Raw genomic sequence first — 20,551 nt, forward strand, 5'->3', positions numbered from 1 at the left:
GAAACCACTCATTTGAAGGGGTGTCCAAATACTTTTGTATATATAGTGTATCATTCTTGTGCAATTTATATCTATAGACTACCTTGAGGTATTTTAGGCTTCCTGGCATTAGTGTGTAAGCTTAAGGGCCTAACTGTACACGCACCAAATAGCCTACACACCAATCGCCAAATGCTTTTGTGAACAGGCAGAAAACGTTAGCGTCATCCACGTAGGCAAAAAAGATAACGTCAGAGTATAATTCAAGAAGAGAAAAGCTGCGAAACGGAGAGTTGAAAATAAAGCGAAGGGAGAAAAGTAATTCCAGAAAAGTAATGTTCAGGAAAGATTTGGTGAAGTGGTAAAAGAGGATGATGGCAGTGTCGGCTGTGTTATGTGTGATGAATGTGAGGCGCTATACAAATTCGACAGTCACAAGACTTGGACTTCAAATAGGGACGTTCAAGGGAACTGTAGCCTTCTGTTCAGATGGGTTAAATGGAAACTGAAATCTGACTGTAGGTCTATAACCTCTCACATAGACTTAACATTAACTCCTACAGAATTAAGCATTTCTTGCAGTAAAATGATACGCCAAATGATAGCAAAATGTTGACTGGAGAACAGAAGTGGAAAGATATGATTTCTTTCTTTCAGCATCTTGAGAGAATGCGAACGCTCAGTTAGATACCGTCTGTAGAGGTGCAATCTTATCAGCATCATAAACGCTGATTGTATTTCAACCACTTAAAATAAGCCTCCAAGCCAAACTGCAATCTTAATCAGAAACATGTTGGGTCGTTTTCACAGCTTTCTATTTCCTTACAACTAGTGGACATTTTTCAGAGACAATCTTTGACTTTTTTTTTAATGTTATTGCATTTTCTCCCCAGTCCCAAACATCTGCTCTGCGAAAGACGATAACAGATCAACTTTACTGATGTCAACTACATTGAAACATTCATTCTATTCATCTGGTGAGCAAGGGTTTATTTAGTCTTCTAGGGCAACATATAATGACAGAAGAGAAGCGGCACATATCTAATTATAGACAAGTTGACTAACAAATAGCCTACAAAAATGTTGAAAATTAAAAGCAACAACTAAATCGGGCAAAATAAATCCTGCACCCCCTGTCAAAAAATTGTTCCGCAGTCTTTGACTGTACCCTACTGCACATTTTCTATATTAGCGGGTTTGGGTTGGGTGCGGGCCTCAGATTCACTTCATCACATACTATGCATTTGGAAAGAAAGCAGACAACTAGACTTTTCCACATGTTGTTATGTTACAGCCGTATTCTAAAATTGATTAAATTGTGTTTATTTCCTCATCGATTTACACACAATACCCCATAATGACAAAGAAAAAACAGTTTTATTGCAAGTTTATTACAAAAAAAAAACTGAAATATCACATTTACATAAGTATTCAGACCCTTTATTCAGTACTTTGTTGAAGCACCTTTGGCAGCGATTACAGACTTGAGCGTTCTTGACGCTACAAGCTTGGCACACCTGTATTTGGGGAATTTCACCCATTCCTCTCAAGTGCTGTCAGGTTGGATGGGGAGCATCGCTGCACAGCTATTTTCAGGTCTCTCCAGAGATGTTAGATCAGGTTCAAGTTCGGGGTCCGGCTGTGCCACTCAAGGACATTCATAGACTTGTCCCAAAGACAGTTTTGCGTTGTCTTGGCTGTGTGCTTAGGGTCGTTTTCCTGTTGGGAGGTGAATCTTCATCTTCAGTCTGAGGTCCTGAGGCACTGGAGCAGGTTTTCATCAAGGATCTCTCTGTACATTGCACCACATATCTTTCCCCCGATCCTGCCTAGTCTCCCAGTCCATGAAAAAGATCCCCACAGCATGACTTCATGCTTCACCGTAGGGATGGTGCCAGGTTTCCTCCAGATGTGATGCTTGGCATTCAGGCCAAAGTGTTCAATCTTAGTTTCATTAGACCAGAGAATCTTGTTTCTCGTGGTCTGAGAGTCTTTAGGTGCCTTTTGGCAAACTCCAAGCAGGCTGTCATGTGCCTTTTACTGAGGAGTGGCATCCGTCTGGCCATTCTACCATAAAGGCCTGGTTGGTGGAGTGCTGCAGAGCTGGTTGTCCTTCTGGAAGGTTCTCCCATCTCCACAGAGGAACTCTGGAGGTCTTTCAAGAGTGACCATCAGGTTCTTTGTAACATAACCAAGGCCCTTCCTCACAATATCTCAGTTTGGTCGGGTGATCAGCTCTAGGAAGAGTCTAGGAAGAGTCTGGTTCCATACTTCTTCCTTTTAAGAATGATGGAGGCCAATGTGTTCTTGGGGATCTTTAATGATGCAGAAATGTTTTGGTAGCCTTCCCCAGATCCCTACCTCGATACAATCTTGTCTCTGACCTCTACATACAGTTCCTTCGACCTAATGGATTTTTGCTCTGACATGCATTGTCAACTGTGAGACCTTAATACTACTTTTAAAAATCCAAGTCTCTCACTGTTGCCGTTTGCTATATGCCACCCTCTGCCCCCAGCTGTGCCCTGGACACCATATGTGAATTGATTGCCCCCCCATCTATCCTCAGAGCTCGTGCTGCTAGGTGACTGCTAGGTAAAGAGTGACATGCTTCACACCCCGGCCATCCTACAATCTAAGCTTGATGACCTCAATCTCACACAAATGATCAATGAACCCACCAGGTAAAACGCCAAATCCGTAAATACGGGCACCCTCATAGATATCATCCCGACCAACTTGCCCTCTAAATACACCTCTGCTGTTTTCAACCAAGATCTCAACGATCCCTGCCTCATTGCCTGCATCCGTAATGGGTCTGCAGTCAAACGACCACCCCTCATCACTGTCAAACGCTTCCTAAAACACTTCAACGAGCAGGCCTTTCTAATCGACCTGGCCTGGCATGCTCTTCAACCGATCGCTTCCCGCACCTGCCCGCCCGTCCAGCATCACTACTCTGGATGGTTGTGACTTAGAATATGTGGACAACTACAAATACCAAGGTGTCTGGTTAGACTGTAAACTCTCCTTCCAGTTTCACATTAAACATCTCCAATCCAAAGTAAATCTAGAATCGGCTTCCTATTTCACAACAAAGCATCCTTCACTCATGCTGCCAAACATACCTTCGTAAAACTGACCATCCTACCGATCCTCGACGATATCATTTACAAAATAGCCTCCAACACTCTACTCAACAAATTGGATGCAGTCTACCACAGTGCCATCCGTTTTGTCACCAAAGTCCCTTATACTACCCACCAGTGCGACCTATACGCTCTCGTTGGCTGGCCATCGCTTCATACTCGTCGCCAAACCCACTGGTTCCAGGTCATCTACAAGTCTCTGCTAGGTAAAGCCCCGCCTTATCTCAGCTCACTGGTCACCATAGCACCACCCACCCATAGCACGCGGTCCGGTATATCTCACTGGTCACACCCAAAGCCAATTCTTCCTTCGGCCACCTTTCCGGTTTGAGAAACAGACGCCTCACAAGTCCTCAACTGGCAGCTTCATTAAATATTACCCGCAAAACACCAGTCTCAACGTCAACAGTGAAGAGGCGACTCCGGGATGCTGTCCTTCTAGGCAGAGTTGCAAAGAAAAAGCCATATCTCATACTGGCCAATAAAAATAAAAGATTAAGATGGGCAAAAGAACACACATGGGACAGAGGAAGTCTGCCTAGAATGCCAGCATCCTGGAGTCGCCTCTTCACTGTTGACGTTGAGACGGATGTTTTGCGGGTACTATTTAATGAAGCTGCCAGTTGAGGACTTAGGCGACTGTTTCTCAAACTAGACACTCTAATGTGCGTGTCCTCTTGCTCAGTTGTGCACCGGGGCCTCCCACTCCTCTTTCAATTCTGGTTAGAGACAGTTTGAGCTGTTCTGTGAATGGAGTAGTACACAGCGTTGCACCAGATCTTCAGTTTCTTGGCAATTTCTCACATGGAATAGCCTAAATTTCTCAGAACAAGAATAGACTGACGAGTTTCAGAAGAAAGGTCTTTGTTTCTGGACATTTTGAGCCTGCAATCGAACCCACAAATGCTGATGCTCCAGATACTCAACTAGTCTAAAGAAGGCCCGTTTTATTACTTTTTTAATCAGTACAACAGTTTTCAGCTGTGCTAACATAATTGCAAAAGGGTTTTCTAATGATCAATTAGCCTTTTAAAATGATAAACTTGGATCAGCTAATACAACGTGCCATTGGAACACAATAGTGATGGTTGCTGTTAATGGGCCTTTGTATGCCTATTTAGATATTCCATTAGAAATCAGCCGTTTCCAAAACATTTATTTAATCAATATTAAAATAAGGCTGTAACGTAACAAAATGTGGAAAAAGTCAAGGTGTCTGAATACTTTCCGAATGTACTGTATAGTCAGGTGGTTGCAGATGGGTTATTAGCAATTGCGGTCGGGTGCTGGTGAACAAACAGCTGACCCTCTCACACACACACACACACACACACACACACACACACACACACACACACACACACACACACACACACACACACACACACACACACACACACACACACACACACACTTCCATGACTCTACTCCCTCCCTCCTTCCTTCTTTCCATTCCTCTCTTCCCATTATTTCTAAACCCCCCCTCCTTTCTCCTTCTCTCAGTATTGTCACTCCAGTCTAGACTGTTCACACGGTCTCCTCTTCACTGTATTTTCCGGTCTTAAATGTCTGGAACACACCATGACCGCACATTCCCCTCGATTGGTATACCACAACACCCCTGCCGGCTCGCCCGTGCCTCTAGCACTACCCCCTAATCCCTACTCCCCTCTATCTATCCACACTGAGGGGGGCAGGAGCTGGAGCTTGACTTAACATTTACAGATTCATATAAACTCCCACCCAGTCATCTGAGGGACACATGTTTCTAAGAGAACATCTTAGTAGGACAAAGGTTAACAGACAGAGAGGCCAGGCTATAGAAGCTACAGAGAGACCATGGGAGACAGAGAGAGGCCAGGCCACATAGTACTCTTAGCAGGGCTCTACAGTAAGACTATTTTACACGCTTATGCACCTAAAATAGACCTGTTTGAACTGAGAAAGTAAAGTTTGAGCACATGTGCGAGTTGTGATTTATAGCAAAAACAATTGCTATTAGATATTTTCAAAGTATTTCTGCCATTTTGCTTCATAGGTGTTAGCTAATCACACAAAGAACTACGATTCCAATATAGCTATCCCACCTCGAGCAGCAACAGTTCCTGGGGGGCTTTGAGTGAAGTACTGAAAGATTTATTTTTAGAAGCGCACAGGCATGGAAGTTGGTCAAATTTACACGAAAGTCTACTCAAGTGTGAATTTGTCCTCTTGACTATGTACATTGTTTTGTTAACACGCTAGGTGGTTTTTCAATGTTAGTTTGAGCTTGCTCAACTGCTAACGGAGAGAGACATTGGAGAATCTCATCTCTCACAGTCAGTAGTGATGTGAAGTTCGCGAACGATTTGATCTTTTCAATTACTATTTTTACTGACTAGAGTGTCATGATTCGTTTTTCTAAGTGACTCGTTTATTTTAGTTGTACCGCAGGATTGATACATGCTCCTCTGGCTCAGCAGCTCCAGAGACGTGCTCCGACTGTCTGTCATATATGCCCGCAGGAAAACAGATCACGCTGCAGGCAGCATAGAGAAGAAAAATACATGTTTAGAACTGATAATTGGTGATCTCATGGTGCAAGAATGAATGCAATTCATTGATTATTGAATGTTAAGATGGACACAGTTTTGTACAACCAAAACATAAACAGCCTCTGCTCAATAAACTCGAACTTAAGAATGAATCATTTGGGGGGTTGAAGTTAGTGAACTATATTTTGCTTATCACCCTCATGGCAGTCAAGCAATGCATTCCTCCAACAGTCGTTCACAATATAGTCCAGTTGCGGCCACAACTAGACCTCCTTTCAAATATATCAAGAAATAATCGTATTTGTATGCCTAGCAATCAACAAATGTGGCCTACATTGTTTAAAACACACTTTTACACTTGTCTCAGTCACAAATGACAGCTCTAATAAGCCCCTTATAATGAACAACGTGAACGAGAGGCTTGTAGAATCATGACTCTATAGAGTTTTCAGATCATCATTCGCTGATAGGGGGGTCCTGCGTGCTCTGGGCATTACTAACTCAAATGAACGAAATGAGTCGAAAGGTTTGTTCTATTGACTAAACGAGTCGAAAACTGAACGAGTTAGTAAAAAGAGTCAAACTTCACATCACTAACAGACAGACATGCGAGTCCCACCGTTACCATGGTAACGGCCCGCCCATTAAAGGGGCAGCTAAACATTTTTGTCTTACGTAAGTGACTCAAATATTTAGTATATTGAGCAGTCTTCCTCAAATACTTTCAATGTGCTCCTAAATTTCTGTATGTGCTCCTTACTTTTTCAATTTAGGAACGCAAGCTCCTTTGTAAAAAAAATCATCAAGGAGCCCTGACTAGTAGGTTACTGCCATAGTGGCTACAGCCCCAATCTAACCACACTCTCTCCAACCAAACCAGATATATACTGAGCATCGAAATCAATTCACATATCCAACTGTTATACATGTCACTGCATGTACAGTGTGTGTGTGTGTGTGTGTGTGTGTGTGTGTGTGTGTGTGTGTGTGTGTGTGTGTGTGTGTGTGTGTGTGTGTGTGTGTGTGTGTGTGTGTGTGTGTGTGTGTGTGTGTGTGTGTGTGTGTGTGTGTGTGTGTGTGTGTGTATGCCCTTGTACATGTATATATGTGCGCGCATGTATACAGTCGTAGCCAAAAGTTTTGAGAATGACATTTTAATTTTCACAGTCTGCTTCCTCAGTTTGTATGATGGCAATTTGCATATACTCCAGAATCTTATGAAGAGTGATCAGATGAATTGCAATTAATTGCAAAGTCCCTCTTTGCCATGCAAATGAACTGAATCCCCCAAAAACATTTCCACTGCATTTCAGCCCTGCCACAAAAGGACCAGCTGACATCATGTCAGTGATTCTCTCGTAAACACAGGTGTGAGTATTGACGAGGACAAGGCTGGAGATCACTCTGTCATGCTGATTGAGTTCGAATAACAGACTGTAAGCTTCAAAAGGAGGGTGGTGTTACCTGCAAGGAAACACGTGCCGTCATCATTGCTTTGCACAAAAAAGGCTTCACAGGCAAGGATATTGCTGCCAGTAAGATTGCACCTAAATCAACCATTCATTGGACCATCAAGAACTTCAATGGGAGGGGTTCAATTGTTATGAAGAAGGCTTCAGGGCGCCCAAGAAAGTCCAGCAAGCGCCAGGACATCTCCTAAAGCTGATTCAGCTGCGGGATCAGGGCACCACCAGAACAGAGCTTGCTCAGGAATGGCAGCAGGCAGGTGTGAGTGCATCTGCACGCACAGTGAGGCAAAAACTTTTGGAGGATGGCCTGGTGTCAAGAAGGGTGGCAAAGAAGCCACTTCTCTCCAGGAAAAACATCAGGGACAGACTGATATTCTGCAAAAGGTACAGGGATTGCTGAGGACTGGGGTAAAGTCCTTTTCTCTGATGAATCCCCTTTCCGATTGTTTGGGGCATCCGGAAAAAAGCTTGTCCGGAGAAGACAAGGTGAGCGCTACCATCAGTCCAGTGTCATGCCAACAGTAAAGCATCCTGAGACCATTCATGTGTGGGGTTGCTTCTCAGCCAAGGGAGTGGGCTCACTCATAATTTTGCCTAAGAACACAGCCAAGAATAAAGAATGGTACCAACACATCCTCCGAGAGCAACTTCTCCCAACCATCCAGGAACAGTTTGGTGACGAACAATGCCTTTTCCAGCATGATGGAGCACCTTGCAATAAGGCAAAAGTGATAACTAAGTGGCTCGAGGAACAAAACATCAATATTTTGGGTCTATGGCCAGGAAACCCCCCAGACCTTAATCCCATTAAGAACTTGTGGTCAATCCTCAAGAGGTGGCTGGACAAACAAAAACCAGCAAATTCTGACAAACTCCAAGCATTCATTATGCAAGAATGGGCTGCCATCAGTCAGGATGTTAATTGAAAGCATGTCAGGGCGGATTGCAGAGGTCTTGAAAAAGAAGGGTCAACACTACAAATATTGACTCTTTGCATCAACTTCATGTAATTGTCAATAAAAGCCTTTGACACTCATGAAATGCTTGCAATTATACTTCATAATTCCATATTAACATCTGACAAAAATATCTAAAGACACTGAGGCAGCAGACTTTGTGAAAATTATATTTGTGTCATTCTCAAAACTTTTGGCCACAACTGTATGTGTGTGTGTGTGTGGTGCGTTCCAATGGTCTCTGAGCCACGGTGATGTTAAAGGGGGTTATAATATGACTCATTCCATTTCTCAGAATCGTCAGAGACCATTTGTCAGACCTTCTGCCCCTGGGAAGTGGGATGATAGGGGTATTTACTGGGTTGGATGGTGTGTGTGTGTGTGTGTGTGTGTGTGTGTGTGTGTGTGTGTGTGTGTGGATCACCCCCCTCCCTCCGTCCAGTAGGCTGTTGCATCCTATCCTCTCCGTATGGATAATACATTATGTAATAATATGTATTGTCATTAAATGTAATGTATTTACAATTGATATGAAGCATATTGTATGCCCAACACAGACCCAGCATTCTGCAAATATCGGATGTATTTCTACTCCCTCTATTCTCCGTCGGTGTATAGACCATGGGTGGCCGATGTCTGTCCCGCCACAGACATTAAGAACAACACCAGTGGTAGTCTCTGTGTTTTCTCTAGTGAGACCTCCCATCGCCCTCACCAAAATCCTTGCTTTCTTTGCTCTCCACCAGATGCATGCCAGCCACACTCCTACTCCACCACATCTAGTGTCACACACAGGCTCAGACCACACTCACATCCTCTCTCTCAAACACACACTCACTTAAAGGGACATTTCTAGAATATTCTACCTAATATTCATCATCTCAGCACCACCCCAACATCAACATACTGTTTGTGAGAAATGGTTTCTATGTTTTGTAGTAAAAAAAGATGGAGGAAAATAAGTGTTCCCAATGACATCATCAAACAATTGGTAGACAATTAGTAGGCAACGCCTACTCATAATGAATTAAAATCACGATGCATACCAATGATGTCATTGGAAACACATCTTCTTGTATCTTTTTACTACAAAACATAAAATAGTGCCATTTTCACATATTATGTTGATGTTGATGTTGGGGTGGTGCTGAAAACGATAGATATCAAGTTGACATTTTTGAAAATGTTCTTTAACAAATTAATTTGCTGTTCCTACACTCTAAAAAATGCTGGGTTGTTTGGTTGACCCAACTGCTGGGTTGCAGGCGTTGGGTCATTAGCTGCTGGGTTGTTTTCTTGAAAAACTTGTGGGTTATTGATGCTGGGTTATTGAGATATGATCCAATGGGTCAGATCAAAAGACTGGAGGCGTAGTTTAGTTGGGGCGTGGCCTTTAGATAGCCACCCATGAGCGTAAATGTCATTCCTGTTAAGCTGTTCTGCTGTATAGTCATCACATATTAAGATCAAATGTGTATAACCCCGCTGCTAAGGCAACCCAACATAACAGTACAAAAAACAAAAAAACAACAACTGATGGTTGAATCACCCATGTTTGGGTAATCACAATTTGTTGGGTTATTCACTCAACCCAACTGGCTGGGTCAAAATAACTAAGCGTGTGTTCTGGCCAATATATACTCAGTCCTAGGTTAACCAAATAATAAGATGTTTTTAAACCCAGAATTGGTAAGAGTGTAGTGAGTCAGCAGTGTGCAGGTGTCGCTGTAATACCTGGTTATTATTTATGTTGATAATGCTATTGATGTTTCTGTTTCTGTCAAGGTACTGTCAAAGAGGTTTCTTTTTGAAGCCTGTATAGCGAATGTGTGTGTGTGTGTGTGTGTGTGTGTGTGTGTGTGTGTGTGTGTGTGTGTGTGTGTGTGTGTGTGTGTGTGTGTGTGTGTGTGTGTGTATATAATACTTAAAGCAGAGCGAGACTCACTTGTTTTTTCTTGTAGAAGCCTTTTTTGTCACAGTTGGGGATGCGGACGCCTCTGGGGATGAGCACATTGGAGATTTTAAGACTGTTCAGAATGCTCTCCATCTCTCTCCTGCATGGGCCCTGCATACACAGCACACAACACCTCAATAGAACTGTACTAACACCATACTAACACGGTACTAACACTGTAGCAACACAGTACTAACACTGTAGCAACACAGTACTAGCACAGCACTAACCCAGTACTAACACAGTACTAAAATGAGTGTGTGTCAGTAAAGTATGGGTGTGTGTCAGTAAACAGATGAGGGGAGGGGGTGGGTCTGTGTGTGTCAGTAAACAGGTGGGTCTCTGTATGGTATGTGAGAAATAGGGGTGGTAGGTATTAGTTAAATATCTATATCCATGCTGCTAGATGGAGTCATTACTTACATATTCGGTCTCCCTCTTGTCCTCCAGAGAAAACCTGGGAATGTTGGCTTTGACTCCCCCAGATCCTGACTCCATCTTGTAGCTCTGGCTCTTCTTATTCTGCTCCTTCTTGATCACATCCAGCTTGGGTTGCAGCGGCGGTTTGGCCTCTATCGCCACTCGGTGTTTGCCGCCTCCGCCTCCGCCTTCAACAACAACCACACCCACCGCCATGGTAGTCATCACGGTGACATTGGTATGCCACTCTTCCCCCGCCACCACCTGCTCCCTGCCTGTGTTCTCTGTCAAAACAACAGGAAATTATGTCATAGTTTTGAAATTAAGTCCAAAAAGCTTGATGGATAATTTGTGTTGTTAGATTGTCATAGAATATGACCGTTGTACTGGTAAGGAGATGGAACACCATTATATTAGCCTGAGGAAAAGTTTTACTGAGATTATGGTGCTTTCGGATGCTATCAGAGTTTTCACATATACAATTGAAGTTGGAAGTTTCCATACACTTTCATTAAAACTAGTTTTTCAACCACTCCACACATTTCTTGTTAATTAACAAACTATAGTTTTAGAATGTCGGTTATTTCATTAATTTTGATTTATTTAACTTTTATTTAACCAGGTAGGCTAGTTGAGAACAGGTTCTGATTTGCAACTGCGACCTGGCCAAGATAAAGCAAAGCAGTTCGACACATACAACAATACAGAGTTGAACTAACATACAATCAATAATACAGTAGAAAAATATATATACAGCATGTACAAATAATGTAGGATATGAGAGGTAAGGTAATAAATAGGCCATGGTGGTGAAGTAATTACAATATAGCTGTCACGCCCTGACCTTAGAGAGCCTATTTATTTCTCTATTTGGTTAGGTCAGGGTGTGATTTGGGTGGGCATTCTAGTTTGTCTATTTCTTTGTTGGCCGGGTATGGTTCCCAATCAGAGGCACCTGTCATTCGTTGTCTCTGATTGGGGATCATACTTAGGCATCCCTTTTTCCCACCTAAAGTTGTGGAATCTTGTTTGTGTGTCGTTGCGTTCTGCACTGCATATAGCTTTACGTTCGTTTTCTTATTTAGTTATTTTTCGGTGTCATTTTAAATAAAGAAAAAATGTAAGCTTACCACGCTGCACCTTGGTCTCATTCTAATGACGGACGTAACAATAGCAAATAACTTGTTATGGCTGGGGGCAGTATTGACTAGAGTGGATGAATAAGGTGCCCAGAGTAAACTGCCTGCTACTCAGGCCCAGTTGCTAATATATGCATATTATTAGTAGATTTGGATAGAAAACACACTGAAGTTTCTAAAACTGTTTGAATGATGTCTGTGAGTATAACAGAACTCATATGGCAGGCAAAAACCTGAGAATAAATCCAACCAGGAAGTGGGAAATCTGAGGTTTGTAGTTTTTCAACTATTTGCCTATCGAATATACAGTGTCTATGGGGTCAATTGCACTTCCTAAGGCTTCCACTAGATGTCAACAGTCTTTAGAACCTTGTTTGATGCTTCTACTGTGAAGGAGGGGGAAATGGGAGCTGGATGAGTCAGTGGTCTAGCAGAGTGCCACGTGCTGGTCACGCACATTCACGTGAGAGTTAGCTTGAGTTCCATTGTATTTCTGAAGACAAAGGAATTCTCCGGTTGGAACATTATTGAAGATTTATGATAAAATCATCCTAAAGATTGATTCTATACATTGTTTGACATGTTTCTATGAACTGTAATATAACTTTTTTGACTTTTCGTCTGAACTAAGCGATCGCGCATTGAGCATTTGGATTACTGGGCCAAACGAGCAAACAAAAAGGAGGTATTTGGACATAAATGATGGACTTTATCGAACAAATCAAACATTTATTGTAGAACTGGGATTCCTGGGAGTGCATTCTGATGAAGATGATCAAAGGTAAGTGTTTCTAATGTTATTTCTGACTTCTGTTGACTCCACAACATGGCGGATATCTGTACGGCTTGCTTTATTGTCTGAGCGCTGTACTCAGATTATTGCATGGTGTGCTTTTTCGGTAAAGCTTTTTTGAAATCTGACACAGCGGTTGCATTAAGGAGAAGTGTATCTATAATTCCATGCATAATAGTTGAATCTTTTATCAATGTTTATTATGAGTATTTCTGTAAATTGATGTGGATCTCTGCAAAATCACCGGATGTTTTGGATCTACTAAACATAATGCGCCAATGTAAACTCAGATTTTTGTATATAAATATGAACTTTATCGAACAAAACATACATGTATTGTGTAACATGAAGTCTTATGAGTGTCATCTGAGGAAGATCATCAAAGGTTAGTGATTAATTTTATCTCTATTTCTGCTTTTTGTGACTCCTCTCTTTGGCTGGAAAAATGGCTGTGGTTTTCTGTGACTAGGTGCAGACCTAACATAATCGTTTGGTGTGCTTTCGACGTGAATACTTTTTGAAATCGGACACTGTGGTAGGATTAACAACAAGTTTATCTTTAAAATAGTGTAAAACACTTCTATGTTTGAGGAATTTTAATTAGGAGATTTATGTTGTTTTGAATTTGGCGCCCTGCACTTTCACTGGCTGTTGTCATATCGATCCCGTTAGCGGGATTCAAGCCATAAGACACTGGAATGGTAGGGTGTGCAGAAGATGAATGCGCAAGTAGAGATACTGGGGTGCAAAGGAGCAAGATAAATAAATAAATACAGTATGGGGATGAGGTAGATTGGATGGGCTATTTACAGATGAGCTGTGTACAGGTGCAGTGATCTGGTTAGGACATCTACTTTGTGCATGACACAAATACTTTTTCCAACTATTGCTTACAGACAGATTATTTCACTTATAATTCACTGTATCACAATTACAGTGGGTCAGAAGATTACATACACTAAGTTGACTGTGCCTTTAAACAGCTTGGGAAATTCCAGAAAATTATGTCATGGCTTTAGAAGCTTCTGATAGGCTAATTGACATTATTTGAGTGCCTCTTTGCTGACATCATGGGAAAATCAAAAGAAATCAGCCAATACCTCCAATTGTAGACCTCCACAAGTCTGGTTCACCCTTGGGAGCAATTTCCAATATCCTGAAGGTACCACGTTCATCTGCACAAACAATAGTACGCAAGTATAAACACCATGGGACCACACAGCCGGGGTGGCAGGTAGCCTAGTGGTTAGAGCATTGGACTAGTAACCGAAAGGTTGCAAGATCAAATCCCTGAGCTGGCAAGGTAAAAATATATTGTTCTACTCCTAAAAAAAAGCAGTTAACCCACTGTTCCTAGGCCATCACTGAAAATAAGAATTTGTTCTTAACTGACTTGCCTAGTTAAATTAAGGTAAAAATAAAATATTGCTCAGGAGCTAGACATGTTCTGTCTCTTAGAGATGAATGTACTTCGGTGCGAAAAGCGCAAATCAATCCCAGTAACAACAGCAAAGACCTTGTGAAGATGCTGGAGGAAATAGGTACAGAAGTATCTAAATCCACAGTAAAATGAGCCCTATATTGACATAACCTGAAAGGCCGCTCAGCAAGGAAGAAGCCACTGCTCCAAAACCGCCAAAATGGGGAGGCTTGCAAGCCAAAGAACACCATCCCAACCGTGAAGGACGGGGTTGGCAGCATCATGTTGTTGGGGTGCTTTGGTGTAGGAAGGACTGGTGCACTTCACAAAATAGATGGCATCACGAGGAGGAAAATTATGTGGATATATTGAAGCAACATCTCAAGACATCAGTCAGTGAGTTAAAGCCTGGTCGCAAATGGGTCTTCAAAATGGACAATGACCCCAAGCATACTTCCAAAGTTGTGGCAAAATGGCCTAAGGACAAAAAAGTTACGTTTTGGAGTGGCCATCAAAAAGCCCTGACCTCAATCCTATAGAAAATTTGTGGGCAGAACTGAAAAAGTATGTGCGAGCAAGGAGGCCTAAAAACCTGACTCAGACCAGCTCTGTCAGGAGGAATGGGCCAAAGTTCACTCAACTTATTCTGGAAAGCTTGTGGAAGGCTACCCGAAACGTTCGACCAAAGTTAAGCAATTTAAAGACAATGCTACCAAATACTATTTGAGTGTTTGCAAACTTCTGACCCACTGGGAATGTGATGAAAGAAATAAAAGCTGAAATAAATCATTTTCTCTACTATTATTCTGGCATTTCACATTCTTAAAATAAAGTGGTGATCCTAACTGACCTAAGACAGGGAGTTTTTACTAGGATTAGGAATTGTGAAAAACTGAGTTTAAATGTATTTGGCTAAGGTGTATGTTCTCTTCCGACTTCAACTGTACATCTACAATCATCTATAGAACATAGCAGAATCACAGCAAGAGAGAAATAGAGAGACACAGAGAGAGAGAGAGAGAGAGAGAGAGAGATAGAGAGAGAGAGAGAGAGAGAGAGAAACTGAAACAGAAAGTGAGAGAGAGTTAGGGAGAGGTAGAGTAACATCAAGGGGCAGAGAGAGTGAGAGAGCAAGACAGAAGGGGAAGCAGAGTGAGAGGTAGAGGTTGAGCGAGAGAAAGAGAGGAACTCAGTCGCTTATATTTATAGACCATGTCTCTGGCAAAGATTCCTGACAAATCGTTAAAGACAGAGCAGAGGAGAGCCCAGACCACCTGTCTTGACCAGAAGGGGAGAGAGTAGGGGTAGAGGAGGTGGGAGGGGGGTATAAACACCGGTCTCTAATCCACCACATGACCAGGGTCAGCCATCAACCACAGGACTTCACAGTCGCAGGACCTCACTAATCAACCGTTGAGTTCTATATTTCTCACTAAATTTCTGCGTACGCCATTTCTTAATCTGCGTATGTACAAAAAAATTGAGATTTATAAACTTGGATCACGCCATACATGTGCATGTTTCCAGTTATAAATCAGACTGTCACGTTCTGACCTGTATTTCCTTTGTTTTGTATTTATTTAGTATGGTGAGTTGGGTGGGCAGTCTATGTTTGTTTTTCTATGTTTTGGGTTATTTCTATGTTTCGGCCTAGTATGGTTCTCAATCAGAGGCAGGTGTCATTAGTTGTCTCTGATTGAGAATCATACTTAGGTAGCCTGGGTTTCACTGTGTGTTTGTGGGTGATTGTTCCTGTCTCTGTGTTTGCACCAGATAGGGCTGTTTAGGTTTTCGCACATTTATTGTTTTGTTAGTTATTTCATGTATAGTGTCTTTATAAATTAAAGAACATGAATAACCACCACGCTGCATTTTGGTCCGCTTCTCCTTCACAACAGGAAAACCGTTACACAGACCTGTTGTAAAACTGTGCACGTGTGAACCAGCATTAAAACTTTGGAAAACACCCTCCATTCACCTTTTATGGTGACAATAATGGCCTTTATTTGATGTATAGGGCTAATTTGGAACTATTGGGTTTCTATGTCCTGCCTTGATATAGGTTCTGAGATTTAATAATCAATGATGACACGCTCCTATCGCAGAGCAATACTGTGTCTACCCATACTATCAAATATTTAACATAATATTTGACATATTTTGTTATCATTTATTCCTCTTAAGGGGGTATTTTACTGTCTTAATGTTTGAATCTTTAGCAGTAGATTATGCTGGATCTGAAATGGGGACTGTCAGTTTCTGAAAGAGAAAACAAATTGTTGTGGACTTGTCAGCAGAACATTTTAAATTCAACAATGTTTTGCGTCGACTTTTCCCTCAACCTAAATATGATGGACTGCAAATTCTGAAATATCTTATAGGGCAGGCTACATTTTTTTTATTACTGTCACGCCCTGACCTTAGTTATCTTTTTTTCTTTATTATTTGGTTAGGTCAGGATGTGACAAGGGTGGTTTGTTTAGTTTTGTGTTGTCTAGGGGTTTTTGTATGTCTAGGGGTTTTCTAGTCTGGGTGTATATGTCTATGGTTGCCTAGATTGGTTCTCAATCAGAGGCAGCTGTTTATCGTTGTCTCTGATTGGGAACCATATTTAGGTAGCCATATTCCTTGGTTATTTTGTGGGTTGTTATTCTATGTTTAGTTGCCTGTCTGCACTAGCCATATTGCGTCACGGTTTGGTTTGTTAAGTTCTGTTCAGTGTTCTCTCTTTAATTAAAGAGTTATGTTCGCTACCACGCTGCGCCTTGGTCTCCTCTTTATGACGACTGTTACAGAACAACCCACCAAAAAAGGACCAAGCAGTGTGCTAAAGAGGAGTGGACATCTTGGACCTGGGAGGAGGTAATGGCAGGGGACAAGACCCTGCCACGGAAGCAGGTGGAGATAGCACAGGAGGATCAGCGACGATATGAGGGTACATGGCTAGCACGGAAGCCCGAGAGGCAGCCCCAAGATTTTTGGGGACAGACGAGGAGATTGCATGAGTCAGGTCGGAGACCTGAGCCACCTCCTCGTGCTTACTGTGGGGAACGTGTTACTGGTCAGGCACCATGTTATGCGGTGGAGTGCACGGTGTCTCCAGTGCACTATTCTAGCCCGGTGCACTCTATTCCAGCTCCTCACATTGGCCGGGCTAGAATGGGCATCCAGCCAGGAAGGAGGGTTCCGGCTCAGCGCTCCTGGTCTCCAGTGTACCTCCTTGGACCAGGATATCCTGCGCCGGCTTTGCGTACTGTGTCGCCGGTGAGTCTGCACAGCCCAGTGTGTCCTGTGCCAGCGCCCTGCATTTACAGGGCGAAAATAAACATCCAGCCAGGACGGGTTGTGTCAGCTCTACACTCCAGACCTCCAGTATGCCTCTACAGTCCAGTACGTCCTGTTCCTCCTCCTCGCACTCGCCCTGAAGTGCATGTCCCCAGCCCGGTACCACCAGTTCTGGCACCAGGCCTCCAGTGCGTCTCCAGGGTCCAGTACGCCCTGTTCCTTCTCCTCGCACTCGCCCTGAGGTGCGTGTCCCCAGCCCGGTACCACTAGTTTCGGCACCACGCCAGAACCAGAGCCGCCAGGTTAGATGCCCACCCAGACCCTCCCATATAGGTTTAGGTTTACGGCCGGGAGTCCGCAACTTTGTGGGGGGGGGGGGGGTACTGTCACGCCCTGACCTTAGTTATCTTTGTTTTCTTTATTATTTGGTTAGGTCAGGGTGTGACAAGGGTGGTTTGTTTAGTTTTTGTATTGTCTAGTGTTTTTTCTAGTCTAGGTGTTTATATGTCTATGGTTGCCTAGATTGGTTCTCAATCAGAGGCAGCTGTTTATCGTTGTCTCTGATTGGGAACCATATTTAGGTAGCCATATTCCTTGGTTATTTTGTGGGTTGTTATTCTATGTTTAGTTGCCTGTCTGCACTAGCCATACTGCTTCACGGTTTGTTTTGTTTAGTTCTGTTCAGTGTTCTCTCTTTAATTAGAGTTATGTTCACTTACCACGCTGTGCCTTGGTCTCCTCTTTATGACGACCGTGACAATTACAGTACTTACAGTAGCATACACATGCCAACTTCAACATGAAAGTTGTCGACATTTCAGCTGTTCGACTGTATAACAGTGTTTTAAATTATATGGCAAAACTTGAAATGCATAAATATAGCCTATTTACTACCCTACTAGGCCCAATTAAATGAGAGATGGACATGGAAATGTGTTGTCTGGCCCCTTTGGAAATGTGAACCTATCACGGACAGAAAAGGTGAGAAATTTATTCTGCAACGGTTATTAAAATAAATAAGAAAATATTCCTATGTCTATTTTTAGATTAAACAAATAAAAGGCAGAGATTTTCCCCATCTGTACAAACAACTTAGGTCTACTTGCCAGCTTGCAGTACAATATTTCAACCACTAGCAGATGTGCTTGCGAATGGTCTAAAGTTTGCGGGGAGGTTAGCGCATTCTCATGTGAAGTACATTTTATATAAACGCCAACTTTCGTTTGAAAACTGGCACACACACATTTTGGGGTAGATTTTGTACGTATTCAGTTTATAAATGAGGCACGGGACCTGGCGACACATACTGTATACACGCGAGCACACACACAAACTCTCCCTCTCTCCCTCCCACATTTGGGTGTGATGCATTGTTGCTCTGTCCCAGGAACAGAAATGGTTGGCTTTCAGACCAATGGACAACTCCCATGATGTGTCTTGCCCCAAGTTTGAAACCCTGATGATGTATTGGGACACTTATTTATTCCAGGAATGAAGGCTTCATCTCAAGATCTCAATACATATTATTGGTGTGGTTCGCTGGTTTCTGAAAAAAATCCCCTGACTTTGTGAGATCTGCCCATCTGTGAAACGTGCTTGAAATAAAGGCAACATGGAATGTGCCCAGAATGCGTTGACACTGACATCATGTGACATGTGACAGTGAGCAAAGACCAGACAGAAAAGATTACGCAAAATAAACATGGTTCACAATGTAAAAATGTTGACAGAGGAAAGATACATCTCTATGCAATTTGTTTCACTTTTGAATACATAAATTCTGCTGGATGATTTAGCATTCTGCTCAGCTAGCTAAGTAGCTGTTTCAGTATGATATGTTGGATAAAGGAATAAAGACAGACACCAATGTCAGGTTCAATAGCCTTGTTTGTGCATTGTACAAATCCCTACAAATGGAGTCCGGGGAACAGTCCGGCTACTCGAATACCTATCAACTAGACTCCGTAACAGTAGCTATCTAGCTAGATAACGTTTTCCAGCACATCTGTCCTACCTAGCTCGCTAGGAAACGTTTGCTAGTGAGCTAGCTAGCATTAGGTAAAATCTAAAACGTATTTCTGGATATAGACATTCTGCTAGATGATTTAACACAAGATAATCATTGGCATGATATAGCTAGCTCTGCTAGCTAGCAAACGTAGCTGCCAGTTAGCTAGCTAACATCGACATGACAGAGATTCCATGCAATTTGTTTAGCTAGCTGTTTTGGATTAGCACGCTAGCTAGCAAGTTATCTTACTTTGAACTCCGGTACAGTCTCTATCCTTTGTCAGCACACTAACATGAGTGGTTCCAATTTTAAGACTAACTTACTAGCTATAGCTATCTAATTAGCAAAAATGTTAACTAGCTAACCCCTTCCATCTGTGGTAGCTAGCTATTAACGTTATTGTTACCAAGTGCTATTGCCACGTCCTGATCTGTTTCACCTGTCCTTGTGCTTGTCTCCACACCCTCCAGGTGTCGCCCATCTTCCCCACTTATCTTCTGGGTATTTATACCTGTGTTTTCTGTCTGTCTGTGCCAGTTCGTCTTGTTTGTTCAAGCCTACCAGCATTTTTGGTCTCAGCTCCAGCTTTTCCCAGTCTCTCTTTTCTCTCCCCCCTGGTTTCAACCCCTGTCTGTCCCGACTCTGAGCCCGCCTGCCTGACTACTCTGCATGCACTTGACCCTGGGCCTGCTTGCCGTTTTGAACCTTGGCCCCACCACTCTGGATTATCGACCCCTGCCTGCTTTGACCTGTCATTTGCCTGCAACTGTTGTTCCAATAAACATTGTTACTTCTACACAGTCTGCACTTGAGTCTTACCTGAAACCTGATAGTTATAATTGTTACTATTATTATACGCTAGCAGTGGATAACATAACTAGTTAATCCTAAATGGTAGAAATCATGATAATGATGATAGTAGAATAGCTAGTGTCTATGCTAAATTGTCATAAAAATCCTCTTCTCTCCCACACATTTCCATAAGGTCTCGGACTCCAGGATGGAAAAATTCTTAACAAGAAAGAAACAGATGAAGACACAGAAGGGGACCATGAAACCCGATGTTGTATTTGAAATAGTGAATCTGTTATCAATTTCTATTCTGATTTGTAATGTTAAAAAGGGGAGAAAAAGACACCCCTTGTTTGTTTAATTAGCTAGGCCACTCACTATACCAATGATAGGCTATCGATTTGAGTCACTGCAATTACAATTGTTACAATGTATCCTTCAATTAAATTAAATATTGTTCAATATATCTATTGAATGTGTTAGGATATTATATACTATTATAAATGTTTGTAACTTAACAAATATAAATGGCCAGCATTTTTCCACTTTCTTTTTAAAGTTAATTTGTTGAATTTATTTCCTTAATGCGTTTGAGCCAGTCAGTTGTGTTGTGACAAGGTAGGGGTGGTATACAGAAGATAACCCTATTT

General features: G+C 42.3%; 1 protein-coding gene across 1 annotated transcript in view; it reads right to left on the reverse strand.

Annotated features, from left to right (window-relative positions):
- LOC110521771 (insulin-like growth factor-binding protein 3) overlaps positions 1-20,551 on the reverse strand; it is a 62,825-nt gene that overhangs the window by 17,927 nt on the left and 24,347 nt on the right. Inside the window, exons 2-3 of the mRNA XM_021599618.2 lie at positions 10,465-10,745; positions 10,033-10,152 (exon numbers count right to left, since the gene is read on the reverse strand). Coding sequence (XP_021455293.2) covers positions 10,033-10,152; positions 10,465-10,745 — 401 coding nt within the window. The remainder of the gene's footprint in view (positions 1-10,032; positions 10,153-10,464; positions 10,746-20,551) is intronic.

Source organism: Oncorhynchus mykiss, chromosome 30 (assembly GCF_013265735.2).
Source record: "Oncorhynchus mykiss isolate Arlee chromosome 30, USDA_OmykA_1.1, whole genome shotgun sequence".
Lineage (NCBI taxonomy): Eukaryota > Metazoa > Chordata > Actinopteri > Salmoniformes > Salmonidae > Oncorhynchus > Oncorhynchus mykiss.